The 26,193-nt window shown below is 33.6% G+C and overlaps 1 protein-coding gene across 1 annotated transcript in view; it reads right to left on the bottom strand.

Annotated features, from left to right (window-relative positions):
* KIF21B (Kinesin-like protein kif21b) overlaps positions 1-26,193 on the bottom strand; it is a 47,560-nt gene that overhangs the window by 5,087 nt on the left and 16,280 nt on the right. The window contains exons 8-22 of the mRNA XM_051219355.1: positions 24,727-24,861; positions 22,859-23,070; positions 21,491-21,846; positions 20,412-20,581; positions 19,225-19,363; positions 18,483-18,826; positions 18,049-18,348; positions 14,889-15,296; positions 14,115-14,766; positions 10,633-10,690; positions 7,724-7,763; positions 4,745-5,100; positions 3,735-3,866; positions 1,326-1,735; positions 402-582 (exon numbers count right to left, since the gene is read on the bottom strand). Coding sequence (XP_051066716.1) covers positions 402-582; positions 1,326-1,735; positions 3,735-3,866; positions 4,745-5,100; positions 7,724-7,763; positions 10,633-10,690; positions 14,115-14,766; positions 14,889-15,296; positions 18,049-18,348; positions 18,483-18,826; positions 19,225-19,363; positions 20,412-20,581; positions 21,491-21,846; positions 22,859-23,070; positions 24,727-24,861 — 3,893 coding nt within the window. The remainder of the gene's footprint in view (positions 1-401; positions 583-1,325; positions 1,736-3,734; positions 3,867-4,744; positions 5,101-7,723; positions 7,764-10,632; positions 10,691-14,114; positions 14,767-14,888; positions 15,297-18,048; positions 18,349-18,482; positions 18,827-19,224; positions 19,364-20,411; positions 20,582-21,490; positions 21,847-22,858; positions 23,071-24,726; positions 24,862-26,193) is intronic.

The following is a 26,193-nucleotide window of genomic DNA, read 5'->3' as shown; positions in this document are numbered from 1 at the left end:
AACAAATGAGGGGAGCTAACTCTAATGAACAAAACAGATTACATTGATAAAATGAAGTCAATGTGGAATGATCCGACTAAATTCCGAAAACTCACTGATGTTAAGAATATAGAAGTGAAAACAGAGAAACTACTCACTAATTCGCTTAACGAATTAAAAAAATAAGAAAATAATTACTCCCACAGTTCATGATTCAATTTACAAATTAGTTAATTATTGACCGAGATATTTATCTTGAATATTTATTTCGGATTAAAACAAGTATGTCATTAACATTTCATTTAGCGATTTGATCTTAACTGAATGAAATCAATGTTTATAGTATACATCTGGAAGAAAAATGATTTAATTTAGGTATACACACATATTACCTTCAAACCAAAGAGTAAATTACAACTTACAACAGGGTACGAATACATCGGCGTACATCACGACGATCCCAAACTTTAATGAAGTAAGAACAAACAGTAAAAATCAAATTTGATGATGGACACATTCTAACTTTAGTCACATTATTCGGATGATCATGTAATGTATCCACTTCTTCCATAGTAGCTAAATCCCAAATTTTCGCAGTACGATCTAAGGAAGAATAATATTGGGATGCACAATTATTATGTTAGATAATAATAAAACACGTTTCCCTAAGTTCCCTGACGTAGATTTAGGACAGTAAGAAGATTGAAGACAATATTCAGTTACTTAAACAACAGTAGGTAGGAAAGTCCTTGGTGAGGGAGGGATCAAACCAAAATATGAGATCAATTCATGACGTCATTAACTGTCGGATTAAGCCGTGAAGGTCGGTCCAAACCATTTGTTTAAAATCCGTGAGATAACCACGCTCGGTAGACGGGAACACTAGATGACATCCGTCAGAATCATATGTAGTGGCCTAGATGAATTCACTTTTTTCTTTTAGATCTTTGGTTTGAACATTTTTTCATACATTCCTCATTTTCGAACCTCATTCTCCAAGTTTAGTTTCTAATTATTATTATAAATCATACTACTGTTACTTCGATTCTATAGCTAATCGTTTTGTTGTGACGATGTAGTGTGACAAGGTGGGCTCCAAATTACAAACTGACATATATGTCAAGCTTTATACATAGATCCTGGTCAAGAAAAAAAATACTTACATACTGTTTAAAAAATAGTCTGACAAAATCATTAAAATACACAAACATTGATTTAAGGAAGGTGTGTATAAAACTTAATTACTAATATATTTAGAACAGAAACGCATAAGTAAATCTAAATAATTAATGATTAAATAGTTATACACTGAGCTTAGCAATATTCAAGTATGGGAAATGAATTACCTTTACTACCAGTTATCATAACTTCATGAATTACATCAATATCGAGAACGGCGTTCGAATGACCTTTAGCTATGTGAGTACATTCAATCGGTGGAGCGAAACCAACAGACTGATGAACTATAGATGGACCTGTAGCATTCACATGAGCAGAAACATGACAAGAAGTACCATTAGATGAATGCATTAATTGAGAAGTAGAACATGAGGTGAAAAATGCTGCCAGAGGTTGATTCGAAGAGTTTCCAGATGAACTATTAATTGAGACAGTTAAATTGGTCGAACAATGACTAGCTGATGAAGGTGCTAATTGATAAGATTGATTGGACGCATTATAACTTGATATTGAATTCATGTTAGTGCCGCTGGATACCAAAATTGGATTTATTTTAGACAAAGGTTGTATAGAACCTCTGAAAAGTCAGAAAAAAAAGTAGCTTTTATCAGTAGAAATAAAGCCAATTTTTATATTAAGAGCAGTAAAGTTAATTTTATTTAGAGATTCCTATGACTGAATAGTTTTTATTTGAACTTAACAGCATAATGTTTAAACAAAAATTATTTTGGGTATATTTTCGCTTACAAAGTGTTATTAAATAAAGTTTAGAGCAAACATTTGATTAGTGAGAGATAACTCGAAAATAAAAGAAAGCTCTAATAACTGCAAACAACGTAGATTAATTATATCAGTTGGGTATTTTGATGGTTAAAGTTATATTCACCCTTGGATATTAACTTTAGAAAAAATCTTGTAAATATTTGTTTACCTATTAATAAAACAAATTTCGATAGGACACGACAACAAAAACGAAATGAGAAAAGAGTTACACAATATAAAATAAACAAATAAAGGGGAATGGCAGTTGATAAAATCAAACACACAATAGAAATCACAAAAAAATTGGAATCTGTTTAAAGAGCCGTATTTTCTCTTTATGCCTACTTATCATATATAGGTTGATTTTTGTGAACTTCGATAAATATTACATTTCTGTACAGAAATTTTTGTATAGTACGTGTTAGCGGGATATAGATCGAGTTAAAGCATGTTCCGTACAGGATTGTGTTGGGGCATGCTGATTGTCCATTTCGTAACCAATCAGAGCTAGTGGATACTTGGAGAAGAATTTGGAACCTTCTTATGTAAAAATTATAAATATGCAAACGTTTTTTGATTGTGACTCCTACTTCCGTCTACCCTTGTTATTTGGAAATATAATTACTTTCTTGTTCAACTGTGTTCTGATTTGGAAACTTGCCGAGTTAAGTAGTGTTTAAGAATACTAAGCAATATGAATAGCTGGGTCGTAATAAGACGATTCATAACGGTACTCAAAAACATGAATGTGTGCTCAAAGTAAAAATAACAGTCACTATACTATAGTACCATTCAGACTTACACATACTTATTAAGGCGAATATTAAAAAAGAACCGTGCATTAAATAGTTGGTAGGTGTTAAAAAAAGTTAGTCAAACAATCATGTACTTAGATAAATCTTGATGAAATTAGTCGAGACAACACATTTAAGTTGTTATAACTGACTTGTTTACCTTTTTATTAGTAATCCCTTAATCTAGCACAAACATTACATAATAGTACAAAAAGTTTAAGGGAAAATGAAATTAATGTTTTTATAAAAAAAGAAACAAACAAATAATTTTCTATCGTTAATACACTTAAAAGCAACTGCCGTTATTAGTAAACAAATATTCAAAGTCAATATTAGTTTCTATGTGATTTTTGTTTGCAAATTTCTATAGTAATTTTGATTTGTATATGATATTTCACTTAATCAATAGATAAACATATGTATATCAAAAATGGACACTTTTGTTATTTTGGCATAAATCTTACTTTGTATTACAGTTGCACAAAAGACAATATTAGATCTTGATAATAGCCTGTGCAAAGAATATGGTGTGTGTGTGTGGGGGGGTCGTGGCCATAAAAGTTATTTAACAAAATTTAAGACATATCTTATCAACCTTGAAAATACCCTCAATTTTTGGCAAAATACTTGTCGTTATTTTTTTGTGTACACAGATAATTTTGTGGAATTCAGTTTCTTAGCATGTATCCAGGATGAGAATTGACGATTGAGAAATACTATTAAGCAGGACATGTTCAATGTTTTATTTTTTTTATTGACATATGAGTTTGACGGTCGCTCTTGAACTAGCATTATATCACACACTTCATGACTCTCATATATCCTAGTCAGTAATTTATTTAGTAGTTAACTAAATTGGACTAATTTAGTAGTTGAATAAGTCACATAACTAAACAGAATAACTATCATAAAATGATATCTTTAAATGTACATAATATAAAACAAAGGTAAGAAAATAGAAATAAAACAATAGCTGAAGATAATTAATATTAAATAATAAATTTTATAAATCGTAGTCACCTGCTTGGATTTGGTGAATTTGACATTCCACTAGTTAGTCGATTAAATACATCATTGACTGCAGTAGAAGAACCTACTGAAATTACTTTATTATTTGGTGGACTGATCGGATCATTAATTTCAGTTGACATGCTGTAGTGAATGAAAATAGAAATTTAAAGTGAAACTGTGTATGACATCATTAGTTTTAATAAATGATTCGGAATTTACAATAATTTCAAATCAATAGTTAATTATTATTTTTTTTAAAATTAAGACAATTTTTGTTATATCTGGATGAGAATAATAAATGGTAACTGTTGGGATCTATTTCTGAACTAACACTTTACATATATCTTTTTATTGTATAATTGCTAATGAACTACTAAACTAAGTATATATTCCTCTTATCATAAGCTCTTAATTGACCTATTGGTTACTGTTACCAAATTTACTATTCTCAAGTTATTCTCAATCTATTAGTCACAGTTCCTCATAATCACAGCTACTTTTGGCTTGATCTTGTACAAATGTTATTTTCTATTTTACGGTTTGATGTGGTCTGATTTGTTTGTATATAAACCCAGTATGCTTGAAATATATGGTTCGTATCGCGGGGGCAAGATCGGTGTTCCGGGCTTAACAGACAGGACTAGGCGGAAAAAACCCAATCGGAACTCTAGGCTGACCGCACAGGTGCATGCGTCATTAGTTTGGTCGTATAAGTTAGCGTATCTAAACTGGCAATCGTATTTTGCGATAACCGTATAAGCCAAGGACATAACATTTTGTGTGTATTTGAAAGTAATTAACTTACATCTTTGAAAGGTACAACAATTAAATGTTTACACAACAAAATAACTATACCAAAACTCTAAATAAAATTTTATTTGGAAATAGATGAATATAATATTGAACTTGATATGTACCAATGAGTAGTGTTAATAAAAAATCGGTTAATGAAATTCTTACTGTAAGAAAATCATGAATGTTGATAATTAACATTAAATGAAAATAAAAGGAAAAGTTACCTATCAGTATTGTTAATACTTGGTAAAATGAGAGAGGTTGACATTGTATTAGATCCATTACAAATGTTAGTACGTGTTGAACCAATTTGTGCGTTTGATGCACCAGAGTTTAAATTGACAGATGTCGCTACACGTCGTTTAGTTGTAGGTGACTGACCAGCACTTAGGGGGCAAGTAGGACGAACAGTAGATGAATTATTCGGTAGGACACATGAACTGTGGGCAGTGCGAGGACGCCGATGTAAAGTGGAACTAGGTGGAGGCATGGAATCACAAATTGACGACTGTGAGATTGTTGAGAATGAATTCGATGAAACACCAAGAACATCTTCAGTTTGTAGTACACGTCGTCTGGCCTTAGTGGAAGAAATTTAACGGGAAAATTAAATTTCTTTTAAGAAACGACAGGGAAGAAGTGAAAACAAGTATAAGAGATGATAAACCTTGTAATTCATCCTGAAATAGATCGATGGGAATATCAGTTCATTAATGGACCGTATCACAAAACTTTGCACTATTTTAAGTACGGAAAAAGCATTTAAAAAAGTGAATGAGGGAATGTAGAATGAGTTATCTCTCAAAACGATAGGACAATTGTCATCAAATACACGGGCGAAAGAAAACGCTAGACACATAGTATTCTGTCATTGAAAACAAAATCGTTTACATTCATCTTTGTATTGGTTGTTTGAATATTCCCATAGATGTTCAGTGTTATATCCGGTGAAGATTAAATTACAGGTAACTTCCAAGGACTTTTCATGGACTAATATTCTATAAATATCCTTATTGTATAACTACTCAACAATTACACTATGTATATTTATATTCCTCTTATTATAAGCTTTATTTTGACCTATATTTTATTATTGTACGATTTACTGTCCCTAAATTATGCTCAGTCTATTAATTACTGTCCCCCTCATTCACAGCCACTTTTTGGCTTATTTGTGTACAAATATTATTTCCTATTTTATGGTACGTTGTGGTCTGTCTGATTGATATATAGACCGGGTATGTCTGAAATAAACGATCTGGTCTGATCTGCTCTGATTCGATTCATATTCGGAAGCTGGTATTGTGTCCTGGACTCAAGTGGAAGGGCTCGGAGGACATAGGACCAATAAGGACGCTAAAATGCCCACACCGGTTGAACGTCATTGGTTGGCCTAGTGTGAAGATTCGTATAAGTCGTACTCGGATTGGTAGATAAATCATGTGGTAGAAAAGTCAGACATTCAAGATCATAACATTTACGACTGTAAGTGATCAGCCTTTAATTGGTATATGTGCATACTATACGTATTACCTTAAGCCACAAGCATTCTAAGCAAAGGTGAATAGTGGCTAGCAGTGAAATTCTGGATGCGCGTTTCGTTCTGTTTTAGACTCGTCAGCTGGATGTATCTATATATTTCAGAGTTGATGTTCATTCCGGGATCTTAACCCAGTACCGTTCGCTTCTGCTAGCCACCATCAATTTTTGCTTATAATGCTTGTGACCTAAAGCAATATCGAGGCAATCCGCACAGCATGTACATATGGCAATAAGAGATTGACCAATTGCAGTCCTAAACACCGATCGGAAGATTCAAACAATGAAATGAATTAAGCTTCACCCCCATTGCACAAGTTAGTTGCTATTTGGACTCAGTAGCTAAGTGGATAACACAATGGCGTTTGAAGAGAACGTAACAGGTCCGAGCCCCAGGGTGAATATTATCTCTGGGATGCAAGTATATCCAGCTATGGAGTCCCAAGTAGGACGAAATATGCGTCCAGAACTTTACTGCTAGACACCATCCGAAATCTTTTATAGATTATTAAAACTCCTATTGTTTGAGTTGGAGTGATCAAATATGTACAAACTTGTTCTGTACGTTTCATTCAGATATTTGTAATTCAGCACTTGAATGCATTATTGCAACTATATGATATTATTAAGTTTGAGCGAATTTTTAGACCACCTGGGAACTTTTGTGTCTTCTTACGAACCAATCCGCGCGCAGTTAAACCAAATTAAAAATCCAAGTAATACAAGTTAAATTTGTTCTGTTTTTAATGAGCTAAGATTGTTGGGAACTAAAATATTATTTCAATGGAGGAAGTGATGAAAGGTTGTTGTTCAGATGTGTTGTTTTCAGATAACACTTAATTTTTAACAAGGTAAATTACTTTTACACATCTTAATAGTAGGTTTACAGAAACAACACAGCTCAATGATAGAAATATTGTCTTCTTGGTGCTTTGAGTACAAGAATCTCTTAACTATTAAAACAATTAGTCCCTTTGATAAATTTCGATAACGATATTAGAAGACGAAGATTATCAGAACTATGTGATGTTGTATAAAAGTGTAAAAGGGCGTATACTAAGGTTTATTGAAGCCTTAGCCATACAAAAATTCAAACCCCCTTTGTGTGTTCAAAAACAGTTTGTTTTTACCTTAAACCTACCCTGGTAATATTGACTTATTATCCAGAATGATTAGGTTTCAAATTGTGTTCACACTATTATTATTGTTATTATTATTATTACTCTTATCATTATCCTTATCTCCTCTTACCCCGTTTCCTGTCTAGTTGACCTTTTATTTTTATATATAAATGCTCTTAACAAGTATGTGTGACCAGATTGTTCGAAATGTATTGCGCTAATATATCACATAGCTCTTAACTTTTGTTGAACAAATATTTTTCATACACCTGATTCAATTAATTGCCTAAGCCTGAAATAAGGAACTAAATATTCAGTTAATTTTATGAGGCATCTAACTCTTACAACTTAAATGAAAGTTAATTGTATGTCGATATATTCAATCCAAAATTATAAATACTTCAAAAGTGAGTATTTTTTAGTTTTAAAGTCAATGAGACAGAAAATACAGACAACGAAAAAGATATAAGGAACTTCATAAAATGTTAAATTATATCAAAGTACTGTAAACAACAGAACACCAATGACACAATATACACTTACTTTGTTAATTATTCCCTGACTAAAACCACTACCGTTGACACTGAAGGAAAAAGAAAGATCGAAGGATTAGTATAACAATACAATTTACATTGAGTAATTTGCCAGAGAAAACTTACGAAATGTCACAAATATTGAACTAGATATTGCATAAATTTAATGCACAGAGTAAATACTAGTAAAATCATCTAAACACAATGAGTGTACATTTCATAAAAATTGAAAGTGGAAAATACAGTTTTTATTCTCTAAAAATATTGACTCTCAAACGCGTTATATAATCTTTTATCGAATGACAATTGATATCTAAAATACTTGAGGAAAGTATGACTCAATGGTTTAAAAACTAAATTAAATTACGAGTCAAGTGATTGTGTATTGCAATGTAAGAGCTTATCGAAGTTTCTATAGTCTCCCAAACAGATAACTATTTATCCACTCCCGTATTTATCGTGAGACAGGATTATAAACCCTGTGTGTAGTTTACAGCTTGGCACAAAAGTCAATGATTCATTAAAACTTCATGAAGTTTCCACCACTTAATAACAATAACCTAGTGAGCCTAATCTATGAAAATCATCGATTAAACTGAAATAAACAGTACCTAATTATAAGTGTACTACAAAAATCTGAAATATTAGGTCAATATTACTTTGAATATATACGATATTAGTTTACAGAATCATTGAAAGTTGGTATGAGCAGTGTCAGTAAATGCAGACTGCTTAGCTGGGACTCCGTGTGTAATCACTATGATTTGATACGTTGTGTAGAACGGTCCGAAAAAGGTATTGAAGATTTGTAAGTGTTTGATTTAGTGGTCACTGAGGTTTACTTTCAACCACCAGGTCACAGGTTTAAGTTTCGCACCACCTATTTCTGTTCTGGCAGCTGTATAGTATCATGGAGTAGAGTACATGGATCTGTACTTGATGAGTTAAAATTGGTTGAAATAGTTTAGTTGCATTGACTTTCTATCCTTCAGAAATCTTGGATTTAGTATTATTTCATAGTTCTCGACATAATTTATTCTTCTTGAACTATATTACTTATGTTCAGCTTTGCATCTAAGCTGAAATTATTTCCTCTTGTCCTCTTAATTTCTATTGTCTCTATGATGATGTGATACGGCGGTACAAACCAATAAGTAATTTTGCCAGTTCATACGTTACCTAAAAATAACTAATTAATTAAGCAGTCAAAGTTGAGTTTTGCTATCAACTGTGTTAGCTTGACAGATAGAACCCAACTGATTAAGGCTGTATATTTGGAAAGATTACGAGATCACTTAAAATCTGCTAACGGAACGAAGGATCAGCGACACAACAATACAAGCTCAACTTTTTCGATGCGTCCCAGCCCTGTTAGCTATAGGGAGAAGACTGGGTTCAGATTATTGAAAGGTATACTCCTCGAGCAGCCAGAAGAACGAACAAACCAAGCAGAAAGGTTTGTGGATATTTTTAAGAGGGCTCTACTCAAGTCGAATCAAGCCATGATCCCTGGACGAAAGCACATGTGGTCAGAGGGCTAGGTTAAGTCATGTACGAATTAGAAGTGGGAAGAGACAAGTGTACTTGACACCGAAACCAGTTACGAAAACGGCTAGACCCAGATCGCCCATAGAAATAAATCTCCCGCTCGACATACTGTTGGATACTTTCAATCTATCCACCGTTCCTGTGCAAGAAGAAGTACAGAAACATATCGATCCACGTTCTAGTAGGTGGTTGCTTCGACAATGGCGACAAACGGTCACGATGCAGATGGACCCCAGGAACGTACGCTATCAAAAGTGAGAAGTGTTGGGGATGCTAGATACCCGGAACTCACTTGGCAAACATCTTATTTTTGTAATTTTGAAATATATATATATATATATATATATATATATATATATATTAGATTAAGAGAAACACGTGACTTGTGACATTGGTTAGCTTAATAACGTGATTGTAAATGACAACCCGCCAAACAAGTATCCTTCTTACCAAGTATGATGTTTCTGCCGGTTGCATATCGAGTGTAGTACACGTTTGGTGCCTAACCGTAACTTTTTTGTTCAACAAAATCTAAACAGAAAAACTCTGACGTGTGTATCAGTTTGGTATTGCTTCAAAGGATAAGAATGAATGATAACTGACTGGTTTGTACATTGAATTTTGTTTCTTATTATTGTTTAGTTATGACTCATTGATTTGAATGAAATACCCTGCCATCAAATTAGAGGTTAACGCCTGTTTTATAGATGGCTTAATATAATCAACTTAAAGTAGAGTTGGGAATACAGACATATTTGGTGGCGTACACTGTTAATGGTAATATAAATGTTCCGCAAATACAATTCATGTAATGGAGACACAGATTAGGGTGAGCCACTTAAAGTGTTATATCCCAAAGAACATGGAACAATAAATATAACAGTAGTCACTTTAGCTTACTAAAACGACAATGTGGAATTTTGACATTCAATGATTACAAAGTCACATCATCAGCTAGACTATTCAAATGAAGTCACGCAAATTGTTTCACCATTTTATATAAATTATTTGAAGGTGAATATGATATTTAATTCTTTACCACATAATACAAGTATTTTTATCACAAATAAATGTTTTTCCAAGTGATTTACGGTCATTTTATTTATTATAAAATAATACTACATATGGGTGTAACTGACTCGATAGAGGGGTTTATTAACGTGTAGACAAACAAGAAATCAATAAACTGGATATAATGCAAAACCTTCATATTCATCAACACCAAACAGAAATAACTAGGTAAAATAAGACAATTAATTGTAAACATTGAAATACGAAAATTGATTAGAATATAATTTATACTAAATTATTGTTTTTGAAAACGAAGAAAGTTATAAAGACAATATAATACTAATAATAATAACAACTTACTTATTATCTGAGACACTGTAACTACCACTAGAGCCAGGCCCCTCTGTTGCTTTTGAAACTGAAACCAAGGTAACCCAAATAGTGAAGACAATGTTTTATAAATTTTAAGTAAACAAAAATTTCAGTAGTCATGTGACTAGTTTAACTTGGAATTAACTTTATATTAGAATAACCACACAGAGTAATCTAGGCTAAAGGGTATATATATATATATATATATATATATATATATATATATATATATATGCTTTCAATATTTCGGGATAAAATACAATAACAATTTTAAAAAATCTAAAATGAAAAATGAATCAAAATACATTCAAAAATTTCCACTGACGAAAATGTTAAGAAAAGAAAATCAGAAGCACCTTGTTGAAAAGTTTAACTACAAATCATTTGACCTGAATATTTGATCTAAGAAAATGGGTGTTATTAAACACTATTTAGCTGGATTTGAATATAAGAGAAAGAAATTGAATTTCGAAAACTATTTATATTTTATTAGTATGAATAAAAATATTAGCACCAAAATATATGTATGCGCCATACAATAAAGATTAGATTGTAAAGAAATAGAGAAAGGTGAAGTGAAAGCAGTGAGTGAGTAATAATGAGAGCAGTTCATTTAGGAAAAAATATAACCAGATAGGGATTTTTCGGTTAAAGTAGTTCCTCTCATTTACATGAACAAAGTAAAAGAAAGTCACATCAGGACTGATACTAGTTTCCATTCTAAGCCACATCTGATAACGCCTCAAGTCACTGTATTGCACTATCTCTAGGGCTCTAACCAGGGAGTTTTGGAGAACCGATAAATGCTAGTCCTGGACAGTTTTCTTTTATACCAAGACACCATGTCATACACTGACCACCTCCACTCTAATCTCTAACGACGTGAAATTCCCTGAGAAGATATTAGTACTACATTTACGAGCCACCGAAGTTAGTATCTCAAGATGGTAACCGAATGAATTACCGTCACTGTGTCCGAGCACACATAGCAGAGCCTCTACATTACAAACATGGTGTTTTCGCCAAATGCCATGAATCCAACGAACAACGACGTCCAAACAGAGAGAGTCGCTTAACATCCTGAAATCGGAAAGGTCAGGTTTCACAAGCATACAGCAAAAGTGCTCTCACCGAAGCGTTGTAGATTCGACATTTTACAGACAGACTGACATCACGAAGGCACTAAAGATGCCCCAGATTGATATAAGCTGCTCTAGCTATGCTTATATGTTAATTGGTCTCATCACTCACGCCACAACTAGCCCTTATGCAGCCACGCAGATGCATGAACTTCTTGATTACTTCTTACTGCCGCCTATCAAGAAGGAATGCACATACAAGATCTTTCCAGTCTTGTCAGTCAGTCAATCAGTAACAACGTAGAACTTCGTACGTACTTACATCAGTTCGAGTTGCCACACTACCTTAGCACAGAGATGCAGTGGTCGATTCAAATCCCGTAGTGGTAGAGGTAGCAAGAGTACAAGCAGTAATCGGAAAGATTAGGGTTTGGAGATGTTATTTAAAGAGCAAAATCCAGTGAAATAAATTTGGAAAGAGGAAAAAAGGGATATGAAGAATTCAGAAGATTAGAATTTGGGAGAACACAAAGAGGCAGTCGGTCGTTGGGCATACGTAACACATGTCCCAGCCATCTCAGCTGATGAAGTTTCACTACTTCATCAATGGATTCGCCATCCTTACCTAGTACCCGTTTCCTACCAACTGCATTACTTATCCGGTGGTCGCAGGATATACGAGCAATGTTTCGAAGACACCTATGATCAAATACTAGTAACCTACGAATATCCTCTACTCTTGCCGGCCATGTTTCACTGCCATAAAGTAGGACGGAACGAACTGCTGAGCAGTAAACATGTCCTTTGGTTGATAGACGGATATCTCGCCTACTCCATAAATGACGAATGTTGGCAAAAGCTAGTCGAGCCTTCTGTATCGGTGCTGAGATTTCGTCACACACCAGACCGCAAGGGTTGATGAGACTTCCAAGATAAGTGAAGCGGTCGACACACTCAACTACTTCACTCCCTATCACTAGTTCGGGTGTCGATGTAACCCAATCCTGAAGCAACATTTTGCATTTCGAGGGAGAGAATCGCATCCCGAACATGCTCGCATTGTTGCTTAGAGTGGTCAGAAGACTCTGCATTTTGTCAGCGTCTTCACCAAATAAAACTATGTCATCAGCATATTCTGAGTCAACAAGTGAACCTCCCGGTAGAAGTTCAACCCTTGGAAATTTAGATGAGGAGAGTGTTATCTCTAAATGTACGTCGACCACAAAGTCTTGTAAAAGTAATTTTCCCTTAGAAGATGCAAAGCACATTCCCGTACTAACGAACATTGATTGTCAGTTACTTGAGTGAGGATTGCATGGCTAGGGTATTATTGGACAGTACGACAATATCATCATGTCGGAAAGGCTTGACTGTCAGTACAAAACTAGGAAATGGACATTGAAAACTGTCCAATCTTTTTTGACGCAGTTAATTTATTTTATCTATTCAACAGTTAAATTTGATTCATAGTAAGGACTACGGTTACATTGAACAACTCATAAACTTTCTTAAGAAATACCAGTATAATGTATACAGAAATTTCTCACCATAAATAAACAATTAAGTAAAATGTTAATTGATAAAACAAGTCTGTGATTTGAAATTATAAATTATATTGGAATAGAACTTTATCAACTGGAAAACAACGACTGTTTACAAATCAATTAAAATTATCAATATGGAGAACAAAGGTCCAAAATCCTACGATAGTTGATGAAACTTTAGAGATAATTAAAATGATCAATACGCTTAACAACTTTACTTTCTGTGACCAATATAACCAACGACACAGACCAGACCTGAAGCCACATTCTGCATTTGGGAGGGAGAAACGCATCCTAAACATGCATTCATTATTCTTCAAGGAGACCAGAAGACTATATAATGTCAGTCTTTACCGAATAAAGTATGTCATTTGTGTATTTTAAAATGGTAAAGAAGTCCCCTGGAAGGATACTAGTGTCTGAAAAGTCAGACGAAGAAATTCTTGAGAAAGTGAGCAATCCTGATGAACAAGAATTGATGTTAATAACTGTAACGACAGTTTCCTAAAAGCTGTACGTTGTTAATAGAGTTCGGTATGGTTGGGATGTGTTACTTGAAGAAAAAATAATATTGACCATAAACTACACAAGGAATCCCCTATCAAAACGGTAGAATCCAATATCATATAATATGCATTGGACGACATCAACTCATTACTGATGAAAACCTTTATGTCTGAATGAGTAAATAAAATGTAGAAAGATTTCTAGGAAAACCTATTCAATAAAAATATGAAATGCTTTAAAACTGCGCTATTTTTCAGAAAATAATGAATACAGATGCATACATGTTTAGTCATTAATATGTTAACAATGAACTCAGCGGGAAATAAACTATTTATCTTACCACATTTTGATGAGTTCGATAATTCTATATTCGCATACATTGAGTGGGACATATGGTGAGAAATGTTAGTGAAATTAACTGAATCCTCTTGCCATTGGCTATCATCATTCTGTATACCGTCTGAAGAATCTTCCGAGGAAAGTGGTGCCGATAATACAGCACAACTACAACATTCACAGCCTGTGACATTTGATGTTCCATGATATGGGCAAGAATTTGTCCTTCGGATTGAGCGCTCGTTACCAGAGAATATTGCTTCAACATTATCTGATGATACTCCAGATTGCTGAATTGCTAACTTAAGCATTTCTAGTTCTTGTTCTCGTTCCTGTTCTTTGACCAACATATTAGCCCGTAGTTGGTTTTCATTCTGTTGCAACCGACTGGCTAGTAGACCACGAGAGACAGCTGTGTCAAAAAGTTTGCTAAGCAGAAACCGTGCTTCAGTTAACGTACAGCTTGAGAATAATGCATGAATATTATTTGACTGATTGTTACTTGAGAGATCTTGTCGTGAAACAATTGATTTTGTAGGTTTATTTTCAGTGATTTTTGATAAATTAGAACCACATTTTTCAAATTCAATAATACTAGCTTGACATTCCTGTATAGCGTCTTGAACAGATTCGAGTTGTGCTGTAACATTTCTTATCTGTTAGAAATTAGAAAATTTACATGCATTCACATTTATAAGTAAACAACCTCGTTCAGTAGAGACGAAGACAAATAAATGAAATATGATAAAACAATAAAATAAAAATTTATAAGGCTTACTTGTTCATCAAATTCAGCTAGTTTACTTGGATTCTCGACTTCCTCAGAATCATTGTTTGCATTTTCTTCATTGCGAGCTCTACGAAGTTGTAAACGTTTTAACCTTCGTCCTAAGCATTCACGTTCACGAATCCACGTTTGAAGATCATGTTCTAAACGTGCTGACTTTTGAAGACGTTCAACATCAGCGTCCAATTCTTGCGATACTACAGCCCATTTAGCTTTTGCAGATCCAAATAAACGACTTCGATTAAATGTTGAACCAGTCAATGAAGTTCGACGAACTGGTTTGCGTAGTGAACTCCAACCTGATCCAGTTATTCCTATTACACTTTGAGCCATGCGATTAGTAAATGAGGAGGACAATTGTCTCTGTTGTTCAATATTCTTACGTTTGAGGAGATCCAACTAAAGAGTTTAAATAAACAAATTTATGGTTATGAGGAATCTAAATCGAAGATTACCAACTGGGAAGAAAACTAAGTAACAAGAATATTAATTTACTCAACAAATTTTTCCACATTTTATTTAAACAGATAAACATGTTCGACTATGGCAACTGTTTGGATATGATAACTATCCTTGGCTATTGCAAAAAATCAGTTCAACCACTGTATCAAACTAGTTGTATTACCAGACTATAAGTCATCAATCACTCAGGTGTAAGCAACCTAGAACTTGGCAAATATATGCTGCAATTCGGTTTAATTCGTCACACCATAGCATCAAAGCCGGATGAAATTATCAAAACTCTGAGTGGTAGAAGTAGTAACAGTATCAGTAATAGCAGAATAAACTAGGCGTAGATAAAATGATTGGAGTGGAAAGAATGGATTTACAAAACAAGAATACAAAAACATAATATTAAAACTCAAATTTTAAACAAAGGCAAAGCGTGAATATATCTATAAAACTGTAATCGACTGAGTCATATTGCCCATCGGTACCAACCAGTAATTACGACCCCAACCTGGTAGTCCACATCTAGTTTTTTAAGATTTTTAGGTGCGTATTCGAAGGGGGAAAATCCACCCCTAAAATGGGTCTCGGCCGACTGTGCTCTGTTCCAGTGGCTCCGTGTGTATGTTTGTAAGGATTAGGAAACACAACACTATTTGTTCATAGTTTCTCCTAAAAACGAGAACTAAGAGGAAAAAGGAGAAATTTTTCTACTGAAAGCTGCAAAATCCTCTGTAAAAAGACAAACGTTTAAAGGCAGTCGCGGTATAGATGAGATAGACAAACATTTGAATGGTGCTTTAGGAACTTCAACACACCAAACAAATAACGATAACTATTTGCTACAACTATGATTATTCTTTATTTTTTAACACGTACCAAGTTTAGGTATATAGAGAGACGCTGTCTAACCTGGCGACTTATGAAATTAACTATACAATATACACGAATAGATGATATCACCATTACCAATCGTCACAAAAGATAAATAAAGGACGCATGTTGTTTCTGAAAGCACATCAACACTTAAGACTTATGGAACGTAAAAAGAATTTAATAGGAAATCTTCCGAGCCATATGCGAGATAATCCATGGTTTAAGACTTAGGGTGATATGCCCCAAAATTCATCACAGCAACACACTTGTATTCATTTATTACTTTTCACTGAATGTTTCACTTGTATTTACCTTTTGTTTCCCCATTCCTATTTGTTACATTATTATCAACCACTTTTTTGTTAATTTCCCCTTACTAGATCGATGAGATGTGGCAACCTAAATTCATATACATTTGCGTTACATATCAAACTGTTGTGATCTAGTTAGTCGAAATATTGATCCTATTATTAGTAAAAAGAAAGGATTGGAATGAAACAGGAATAGTCTGGAGAATGAAAAAGCATGGTTTGAAAGAAGATCAATACAAAATAATTAATTTTGAACGGGATAAAAACGATAAAACATCGCCTGGATTTTTTTGCCTGTAAGATAAAAACATCAATTTTATGGAAATTAAACTGAATGGCCAAAAGAATATAGTGAACCAATTTTTATTCCATTTAACAATAAACAATGAATATACAAATGGAAATAGACTGTTCAAGATTAAAGTACCCGGACCAAATAAAATTGCACAGTTTTTTAGGCTGAGTCACTATATGATAGAACTTCACGACCACTAATAAGAGTATGAACACTTCGTGATATATTTGCTTAAAGTTGATTAGCATAATGTGGTGTGTGTTACTTATGTCTGTCGACATAAGTAGTATGTAACACCAACTGGAAGTGGAAAACCTGGCAGCAGAAGGCTAAGAAGATCAAGTTGAAGAGAATAGAAGGGAAAATAAAAAGGAATTGTGAAGTGGAAGAATCACACAGAGTGTGAAGTACAAACAACGGAAATTTGCAAATGAAGTATTCAGTGTATGGTTCCCATATTTTACAAAGAGACTCTGTAATTTTGTATTTAAATACAATCGGTTGTTCCCATTTGAGTTCTCGATCACTACAGTAAGACACAAACCTTTGAGAAACCAGCTTTAGATAGAAGTAAATGACTAGGAATCCAGTCTTAGGAGTACATGCATTCATCTTTTAGAAAATAACAGAGGTATATACACCAAATACTCTTGATTTGAAGTGGAAAATCTATAGAACACTTGTGTTGGCTAGCAGGTGGTATTGATTAGTCGGTGAATCATATTCCACAGAAAATATGTTAATTAGAATATTTCAAACGTTAAAGTAAGTTTAGTAATCATTCTTTATAAGTTGTTATATAGTTTATTATATCTGTCGACAAAAGTCCGAATGTGAGATTACAAACACATATCAGACTAACAGACATATCTAAAGATTGATGCAACAGGATTTTTCTGTAACAAATTGAATCAATATGCTTTTTGATCATTTGTTTTACACCTGAGGTTCAACACAACATCATCTAAATATAATCTGCAGAGGACACATGAAGTACAAATATCCTAATACATGAGTTCTATGATAGATTTCACGATAAATCAGTCCACAGTTTTAAATGGATGAATGATTGAGCGATGACATTTCATAGAGTAAAAGCAATCTTTAATAATTCAAATCGTTCATCAAGAGAAAATGTGGAAGTGATTTAAGCTAAATACATATTCCCAGAAAATTTCTAAAAACTTGACATTATAAGAAGATTATTGTAAATTATTACCTCAGCTTGTTTCTGTTGCAATGCACGATCTTTAGCTGAATGTGCTGCTTCCAATGATCTAATTTGATTATCGGCTTGTGATTTAGCTTTTTTCAGTTCCATAACGCGTTTAGCTGACAAGGCCTCTAAATGACGAGTACGTTGTGTTTCCTCCCTTAAACGCTTGGTTAACTCAATTTTGTACCGACGTAGTTGTTCCAGTTCTTGCCTTAATTGGCGTAATTCGTCATTTTTCTTAGATTGTTGTCGTTCTAGTCGGATTTGTTCCTGACGAGCTAGATGGAGTTGTGAAACTTCCTCCTAGATATTAAGAAAAAGCCGAAATAATGCGTTTGATTAGAACATTAACTATATTGTACTTTATTTCGCAGCTAACTATGAACAATAAAATTATACATAAAGCTGTTATAAATGCACTTCAAATATGAACTTACTTGTAATGCAGATAGCTTTTTTTCGAACTCTTCTCGAGTGCGCTTTAAACGTTCTTCACCAGTATGTTCGATTTGACTTAAATTAGCCATTACCGAATCTCTTTCATGCTCTGTTTCTTTAATACGCCACTGGAGACTTGTCATTTGTCGTTCGTAATGATTTTTCAAATGATCAAGTTCGGCAGCTTTAGATTGTAACTCTGCAATTAGTCTTTGCTTAGAATCGATTTCTGATGATACGTGAGCTAAACTCTGGTGTAATCGAGCTTCCTTTAATCCAGATGGAAGTTTATTACCTGTCTGGGTATCCATACTTGTTAAAATATCATTTTCATCGTTCGTATCTATGACATAAAAAACAAATGAATAATGATGGCATATAAAAACCATTTTTGTATATTATGATGTCATATAATAACCTTATCTTTTTAACTATCGATGTTAGAACCCATCATCTAGTATCTTTAGAGTAAAATCGTCTAACACGTCCATGTGAAAAGGATTCACATACTGACGTATAGACAGACATTTTATCATGTTAAATTACCATAATAACAAAGCGATAACTGAATTACCAGAAAATTAATTACAGAAAACAGTATTTAATTTATTAAACAAATGAGTTCAGAATGATTATATAACTTATTTAAATTAAACTGGATTAACAATTGACAACCGAAACCATACGAAGTATAATAGTAACATTACTATATATATATGAAATTTACTTGAAATAATTTACCATCTATATCAGTGTCTGAACACGAATCCGTGAATTCTGTAGCATCATCCATTTTATCACGTTGTTTATCCCCTGAATCATTACTGGATATACTTACGTTGCCTAAAAGAGTTTCGTCGCCCATATTACCGCTTTCAATCTGGAAATATAGAAAAAAAATTTTACAAAGAAAACTTAAAGGTAGCTTTTGAAATTAATTGAATGAAAAGTGAACAAACTAAACAAAATAATGAGATCTTGAGCTCTGGCAAAGAATTCATTTGATACGACCTAAATGTAGACGAATAGTGATCTTTTAAAATATCAATATCAAGAAAATCCGTCTTTGGCTTAACTATTCTTGAATCATAACAGAATGTCACTACTTACGTACAGCACCCAGGAGGTAATGCGAAACAAAACGCTGGTGTTAGAGTGATAGGTTGATTGTTGTGTGATGAGTAGACCAACTACAATACATAATGTATCATTATTACGATTGATGATTACGTAACATCAAAGTTTAACATAACAGTATGCTGATGGAAATTAAAATAATATAACAGTAAGTATCCTAGTTTTATCGTTAAGACAACAATTTCCTATGCAAATACCAAGTAGTAAATATTAAAAAAATACAGAAGAGGAAAATTAATTGAGGAATTAAACTGCCAAGATATATTCTACCAAAAATTCTACAAGATGGTTCAAAAGCAAAAAATCAAATATAATAATAAGAACTATAAGAACTGTTGTATGACATTAAGCTGAAGAGTTATAGAAAAATGAAGAATGAGTACAATTAGGTTACTGGAAGTTATTTTAAGCCATATGATTTACGATCTTTGATAGTAGACCATAACTACAGTAAAGGCTCATTTAAGAAAACCATATCTACCTACATGACCCAGAATAATATGAATTAATATTTTGATGATATGATATGTTTATTGGATAAAAAATCATACCGAAATAAGCATTACGAGATTGAAGAATGTTTTAAAAAGAACGTGGTTACAAATAAATTCTTACGACACGGAAAATCAGTGAAACTCTGTAATTATGAATTCTGATAATATTCATAATATGCCAAGAAAATATTTCAAACGTTTAATTTTTACATAATTTATATATATGAATAATAGTCTTCAGTATTGACAGAGAACCTTGATTACTATGTGCTATTTAATTGCAAGTATAATACCTACCTCAACAGATACACCAATCAATGTTCCAGTCATTTTATTCTCACGATCTTCATCATCATCGCCAGTTACGCCTCCATCTAAGTCATTGTTTAAAAATTTATGCAGTCTTCTTTTCTGAGAATCAACACTCTCGGAGTGTTCCACATCAGAATGCACATCAACATTATTAACTACAAATATAATAAAAAATATTACATTAAGTAAATATAAGTTATTAGATGAGCAACTAGACATCGTATTTCCATAGGTAATTAGCAGACTTATGCAAAACTTTGGTTATCAGTATGGGGGGTTGTGGAGATTGTTAAGCTTTTGGTTGAGATCATGAATTAATTGATGTTAGACCACCGTTGGAAACCTGGAAGCACTGGACGACCGTTTCGTCCTAGTATGGGGCTTCTCAGCAATGCGCACCCACGATCCCGCACCCCGCGGGATTCGAACCCAGGACCTACTGGCTTCGCGCCTGAGCACTTAACCATTAGACCACTGAGCCGGCATCCAACGGTGGTCTAACATCAATTAATTCATGATCTCAACCAAAAACAAAACTTTAGTCTTAAATAGCAAGAGAACGTAATATAGCCAAACGGTTTTAATATTATAAGTGAGGCAGTTGTATGTAGAAAAAACATACAACAATAACTGTGTAACAATCTATAGGACAGCATTGGGCAATAATTTAATAATAAGAATATTATTTATGATATCCCGAAGAGTTTAAAATTGCATACCTTACGTTCCATGACTTAATGTAGGCCACTTTTATTTACTCTGAAGAATTGGCTTAAATTACGTCACGAAATGTAAGAAATACAATTTTATGCTCATGGGGATATCACGAATAGTATACTTATTGTTAATAAATGGTGAAGTTTGATTTCTTGTCTAGACATAGTGAATTATGTTAAGATTCAAATTAATTGTAAGGTGGAGAACAATATGACGCAGCCGCTCGAACTGGACAAGCACTAAAATATAGTGTTTGGAAGTCGGATGCCTTGAATCACGTTTATTCCAAAGTAAAATTGAATAGGTTAACTAAAGTTACACTAGTAAAAAATAACAGAAGTACTTACGTTTCGACTTAAGAGGTTTACGTTCTTCACTCTGTGTATTGATTATCTGCCTCTTTCTGCGTCGCCGTTTGCGCTGCCTGTGAGAATAACTAGATTCAATAGTGTTATCATCCGCTTGTACTTCATTACTGAAATAAGTATTTACTGCAGATAATCCCGCTTCGGCAGCAGCTAACATGCTAGAATCAAGGTCTGGGAATTCATTGCTTGTGAAGGCAACACGATTCGGTGTAAAAACTGAATCGATTTTTGAGCCAAATCGACGTTCTGATAAACGACTAATTTGAGCTGGTGAAGCATGAGTGTACGGTCGTTGACTGAATTCGACTAGTGCCTCAGCTTCCGCCAATTTAGTGCTAAGAAGCAATACAAAATATGTCAAGGTTCAAACAAACTAATACAAATAGTTAAAACAATAAGAAAATAACAGGAAACTTTATAAAAATTATTTGGTTTTACTAACTAATGCTTTTCAGAAGATAAATTAGTTAAATTAATAGGGACTACTATGAACTGAAAATACTTACAATGCAAGAAATCTCTATAAGCAAAATGAGCATTTGCTGAATTGCTGATAATAATAAAATAATAACATATATGTAAAATCCCAAAGAGTAGGAAATTGAATTTCCGACTATTCGCAGTCTGGTGCCACTTGCATCATCTACGAATATTTATTTATTTTCTTGAGAAGCAACTTACAAAAAGTCGCGAAACACCAGAAATCCCTTTTTCTAATCACCGGGAAATTACAAACAGATTATTAATCATTAAAAGAAATCTATACGTTGGAATGAACCGTGCAAAATTATAGTCCGAATAACTACTAACCTTACACAAATTTAGGTCAATTTCATGAAACAAAAGTGTCCAAAATATCTTGTGGAACATTAGTGGGTAGGCCTTAAAGGGTAGAGAGTATAAATGAACACGATTCCAAGACAGAAATATTTGAAAATGGAATGGGAATAACAAACAAGTTATTTGAAGGTAAACAGAAAACCTTAGCTGATAAACTGAAGATTTCGGTAGACAGACGACAAAGCGTCAGATATAAATCTTTAGGACTACGATATGGCAACAATAAAACTTAATCTAAAACTATACAGATGTTTTGTGCCCCACTTTTTGATAACATAATGTAGATAAAATGTTTGTGAAAAAGTGAGACTTTCAGGTGCCACATTTGAAAAGGCATAAGGAAACGACAAGACCTTTTAGCAGGATCGACTTTGAACCTTAGGGCGAATGAAAAGCTATCCAAGTCGTCTGAATACACTTACTTATCTGAAATTACAAAGCCATAATAAAACGTTTTGGACTAACAATCAAAATCCCAACAAATAGAAAAAACCTACGGAAACATACCGTAGTTCTTCCACTTCCACGGTATACTTTTCAACAAGATGACGAAAATCTTCTGCATCAGCAGAAATGAGACCAAGTGATGATGACCTATCAGATTCTACCTTGCTTGTTTGTTCATTAGATTCATTAGTATGTGCTGCTCCAGACAACCGAAATTTCAATGTTGCCCAAGAACATGTCTCTTGATCGGCAAGTAGTTGTGCATTTCGCACCTAGAGAAAATAAAAGTTAGACAGTTATCCACCATAGATGATGGACGAGGCACAATATCATGAACTGATTGAAGTTAGGCATTAGCACGGTTGGATGCCGTTTTAATGCTCTAGAGGTTAGGCGTTTTGCACTAAGATATGCCAACAATAAAACTTAGTCTAAAACTATCCCGGTGTGTGAGTCCCATACTATGATGAAACGGTCGCCCAGTGTTTCCGGGTTTTTAATCTTTGACATTATATTTTTATGTGGCCTACACATTGTCTTACATCAATTTTAGTCTTGAATTTACTCAGCTGCGACTAGAAATTTCATTCCGTTTCAACGATTTTCAGTAGATGAGTGGTAGATTTCTTTAAGGCATTTTCGATTGTGTAGCATTTGAACGGTTGTTCTGTAAGCGTTAAAACTTTTCAAGAGATAACATGACGAAAATTGAACACGGAAAATCTCTTACATATTTTTTATGCCGACTTAAAAGATAATTATGTTTCGCTATTTCACAATGTGTGATAAAAACTGTAGAAGTTCCCTGCAATCCAAAATATTTTGTATCATAAATTTGGTTACAGAACTATGTTGATGTCAAAATAACTAAAAAGTTTTAAAGCAATTGCTCTTCACAATCTGTACGATTGATAACACAAAATGTTGAAAACAATATGATTTAATGGTTCATCCAATATATAATAATGATGAGAACGAAAGAATGTGTTGCGTATGTAGACCACCTGAACGTATTGTTTTAGACGTGTTCAATATCTTATAATTGACTTTAAAGTACAGGAAATTGTCATCATAAAATAGCTTGCATGGAAATAATGGAATTCGGGACTTGTAACATACATCACTTTTAATAAAAGACTGATTGATAAATGAAGAAATGATTAGAAACTAGAGACTGCTAGGGATACATGGAAATATTCAACATAAATACTTGATATTAACATATGATAAAATTCAAAAGCCAAATCCAATGACTACAGAGAAACAGTAACTTTGAAGTACCAATAGAATATAAAACAAACTTTAATATTAATTTTAGGGATGGAAAGAATCTCGTTAAAATTATGAAGAAAGGAATCTGTTAGCTAGGAGAAAGATTTTATGATCAAACATTACTCATACAGCTTATTAAACTAGTCAGTGACGAGTATATGTGAAAAGACCCGAAGAAAAATATCCAGAAAATACTATAAACAGGAAGTTATAATCTATCATTGATTAGTGTATCTAAAAGGGATAGGATGTCAGGATATGAAACATTTCAATACTCGATTTAAAACCGGTTCAAATTTGTTTAGCATTTTAAATTAATAATGACTGCACCCTTAAGAAAAATTTCCATAAGACCGAAGTTGTAAAAATCTGCGTAGAATCTGGAAAGACAGTGCTCATCACTACACCTTAGAGATATCATAGTAAGGATTCTAATGCTGTCTTATGGGTTAATGGTTGGGTACATTTTTCTAGACACCAGATCAAAATTCATATGTGGGTCGTTAATGCTTTACGACTAATATTGAGTTAGAAGGGATGGAATCAAAATGGATGACTCAGGGGCTGTAAGCTATATGAATGAGATCTCTAAGTACAATGCACCCAGTAATTACATGAATTATTTGTTTTGAAAATAATACAACAGTCGAACTTGCTTTTAAAGCATCCACAGTAACAGCCAATGCTTTAACGCGAAGACGAAGTTTGTCATTTTCAGACTGTAGCATGTTGATCTCACGTGATAAATCACTTGAATTTCCCGAATTATTTGTTACTGCAAGTCGTCTGCCCTTAAAAGAGAAACAACAGAGAATTCGGCGTCTAGAATGATCAAAAACTAGGTCAGATAAACACCAAAAATATGTAGAAAAGTAAGTTTAATTGTGAAAATAGAAAGAAGAAACGACCAATGGTGAGGCTAACCAGTTTGAAATAAAAACTGAACTACTTCGGAAGTATATTGCCTCGGAAAGAATTACTAAAAACATAATTCAAATAAAATGCTTAAAAAATATAAACAAAGTTACTCATGGATACGAATAATAAACACGATAAGGAATGCAAGTTATTTCACACAACCAGGCATATTTCGTAGTTAAGTGAGTAAATTGATAGGTTGTTTACTCCATAGTATTTTATTTTTTTATTTTAACACATAGATATTGGTACAAGGAGGCATTAAATACACATAAGCCACACAAATCTCATTCGATATGTGTGAGGGCTGTGATACTGCCCGGGTGCCCAGACCGAAGCAGTGGTTTTCTTAGGGGGCCACTCCTCGAGCCTTCGACCTGAAGGTCTGATCCACAAGACAGTGGAGCATCGTAAGGAGATGCAGTCCAATGGAAGCCGGTGACCAACAATTGGTTCATACGCCATTTGTTCCCGCAGGATACTGGAGCCCATGTGCACGATTGGTTTGGAATCCGGTTAAAGCGCCAGACATTCGCTTTTCGTCCTCTCATCTTCGTAAACAACACTCAATATTATCTTATCGTGGATTGATTGAAGTTAGGCATTAGCACAGTTGGATCCTGGTTAAGTGGTATAGAGTTAAGCGTTGGTGCGCGAGATTCAAGGTTCTGAGACCATCCAGTGCTTTCACGTCTTTAATGGTAGTCTAACATTGATCGGTTCACAATTTAATAAAACTCAACAATTCCCACAACTATATAGTGATATCTATTCCTAAGTGAAATATCATTTTTACAAGCACATTCAACTTCCAAAACTGAAATTATTAATGAATTTGATATTCTGAATTGATTTCGTCTTGATATTTATAATGTGATAGGCAAAGTGAAAATCCTTATGACGAGGACTAAAACCTCAGGTAAACATCTACGATGCTGGTTCATAATTAATTTCATAATAACAGTCTAGTAGAAGGCAAAGATATACCTGATAGAGATTGTCTGTCTGAAAGGAACCTGCCAAAAAGGGATAACTATACAGTGAATAAAGATATTACGAAAATCTTCAAATATAATAAATCATTTACTAATGATGTGAAGCAATTGGTGGGAACAATATTTTGACTAACTTCAAATGGATGACTATGAGATGGTATAAGTGAAAGGTAAAATCGACCAGACAATTTCTTTATTTTAGGATAAAGT

The sequence above is a fragment of the Schistosoma haematobium genome, chromosome 4 (assembly GCF_000699445.3).
Source record: "Schistosoma haematobium chromosome 4, whole genome shotgun sequence".
Taxonomy (NCBI): domain Eukaryota; kingdom Metazoa; phylum Platyhelminthes; class Trematoda; order Strigeidida; family Schistosomatidae; genus Schistosoma; species Schistosoma haematobium.
The sequence above is the reverse complement of the archived record's forward strand: the minus strand, read 5'-3'. Positions and strand labels throughout refer to the sequence as shown.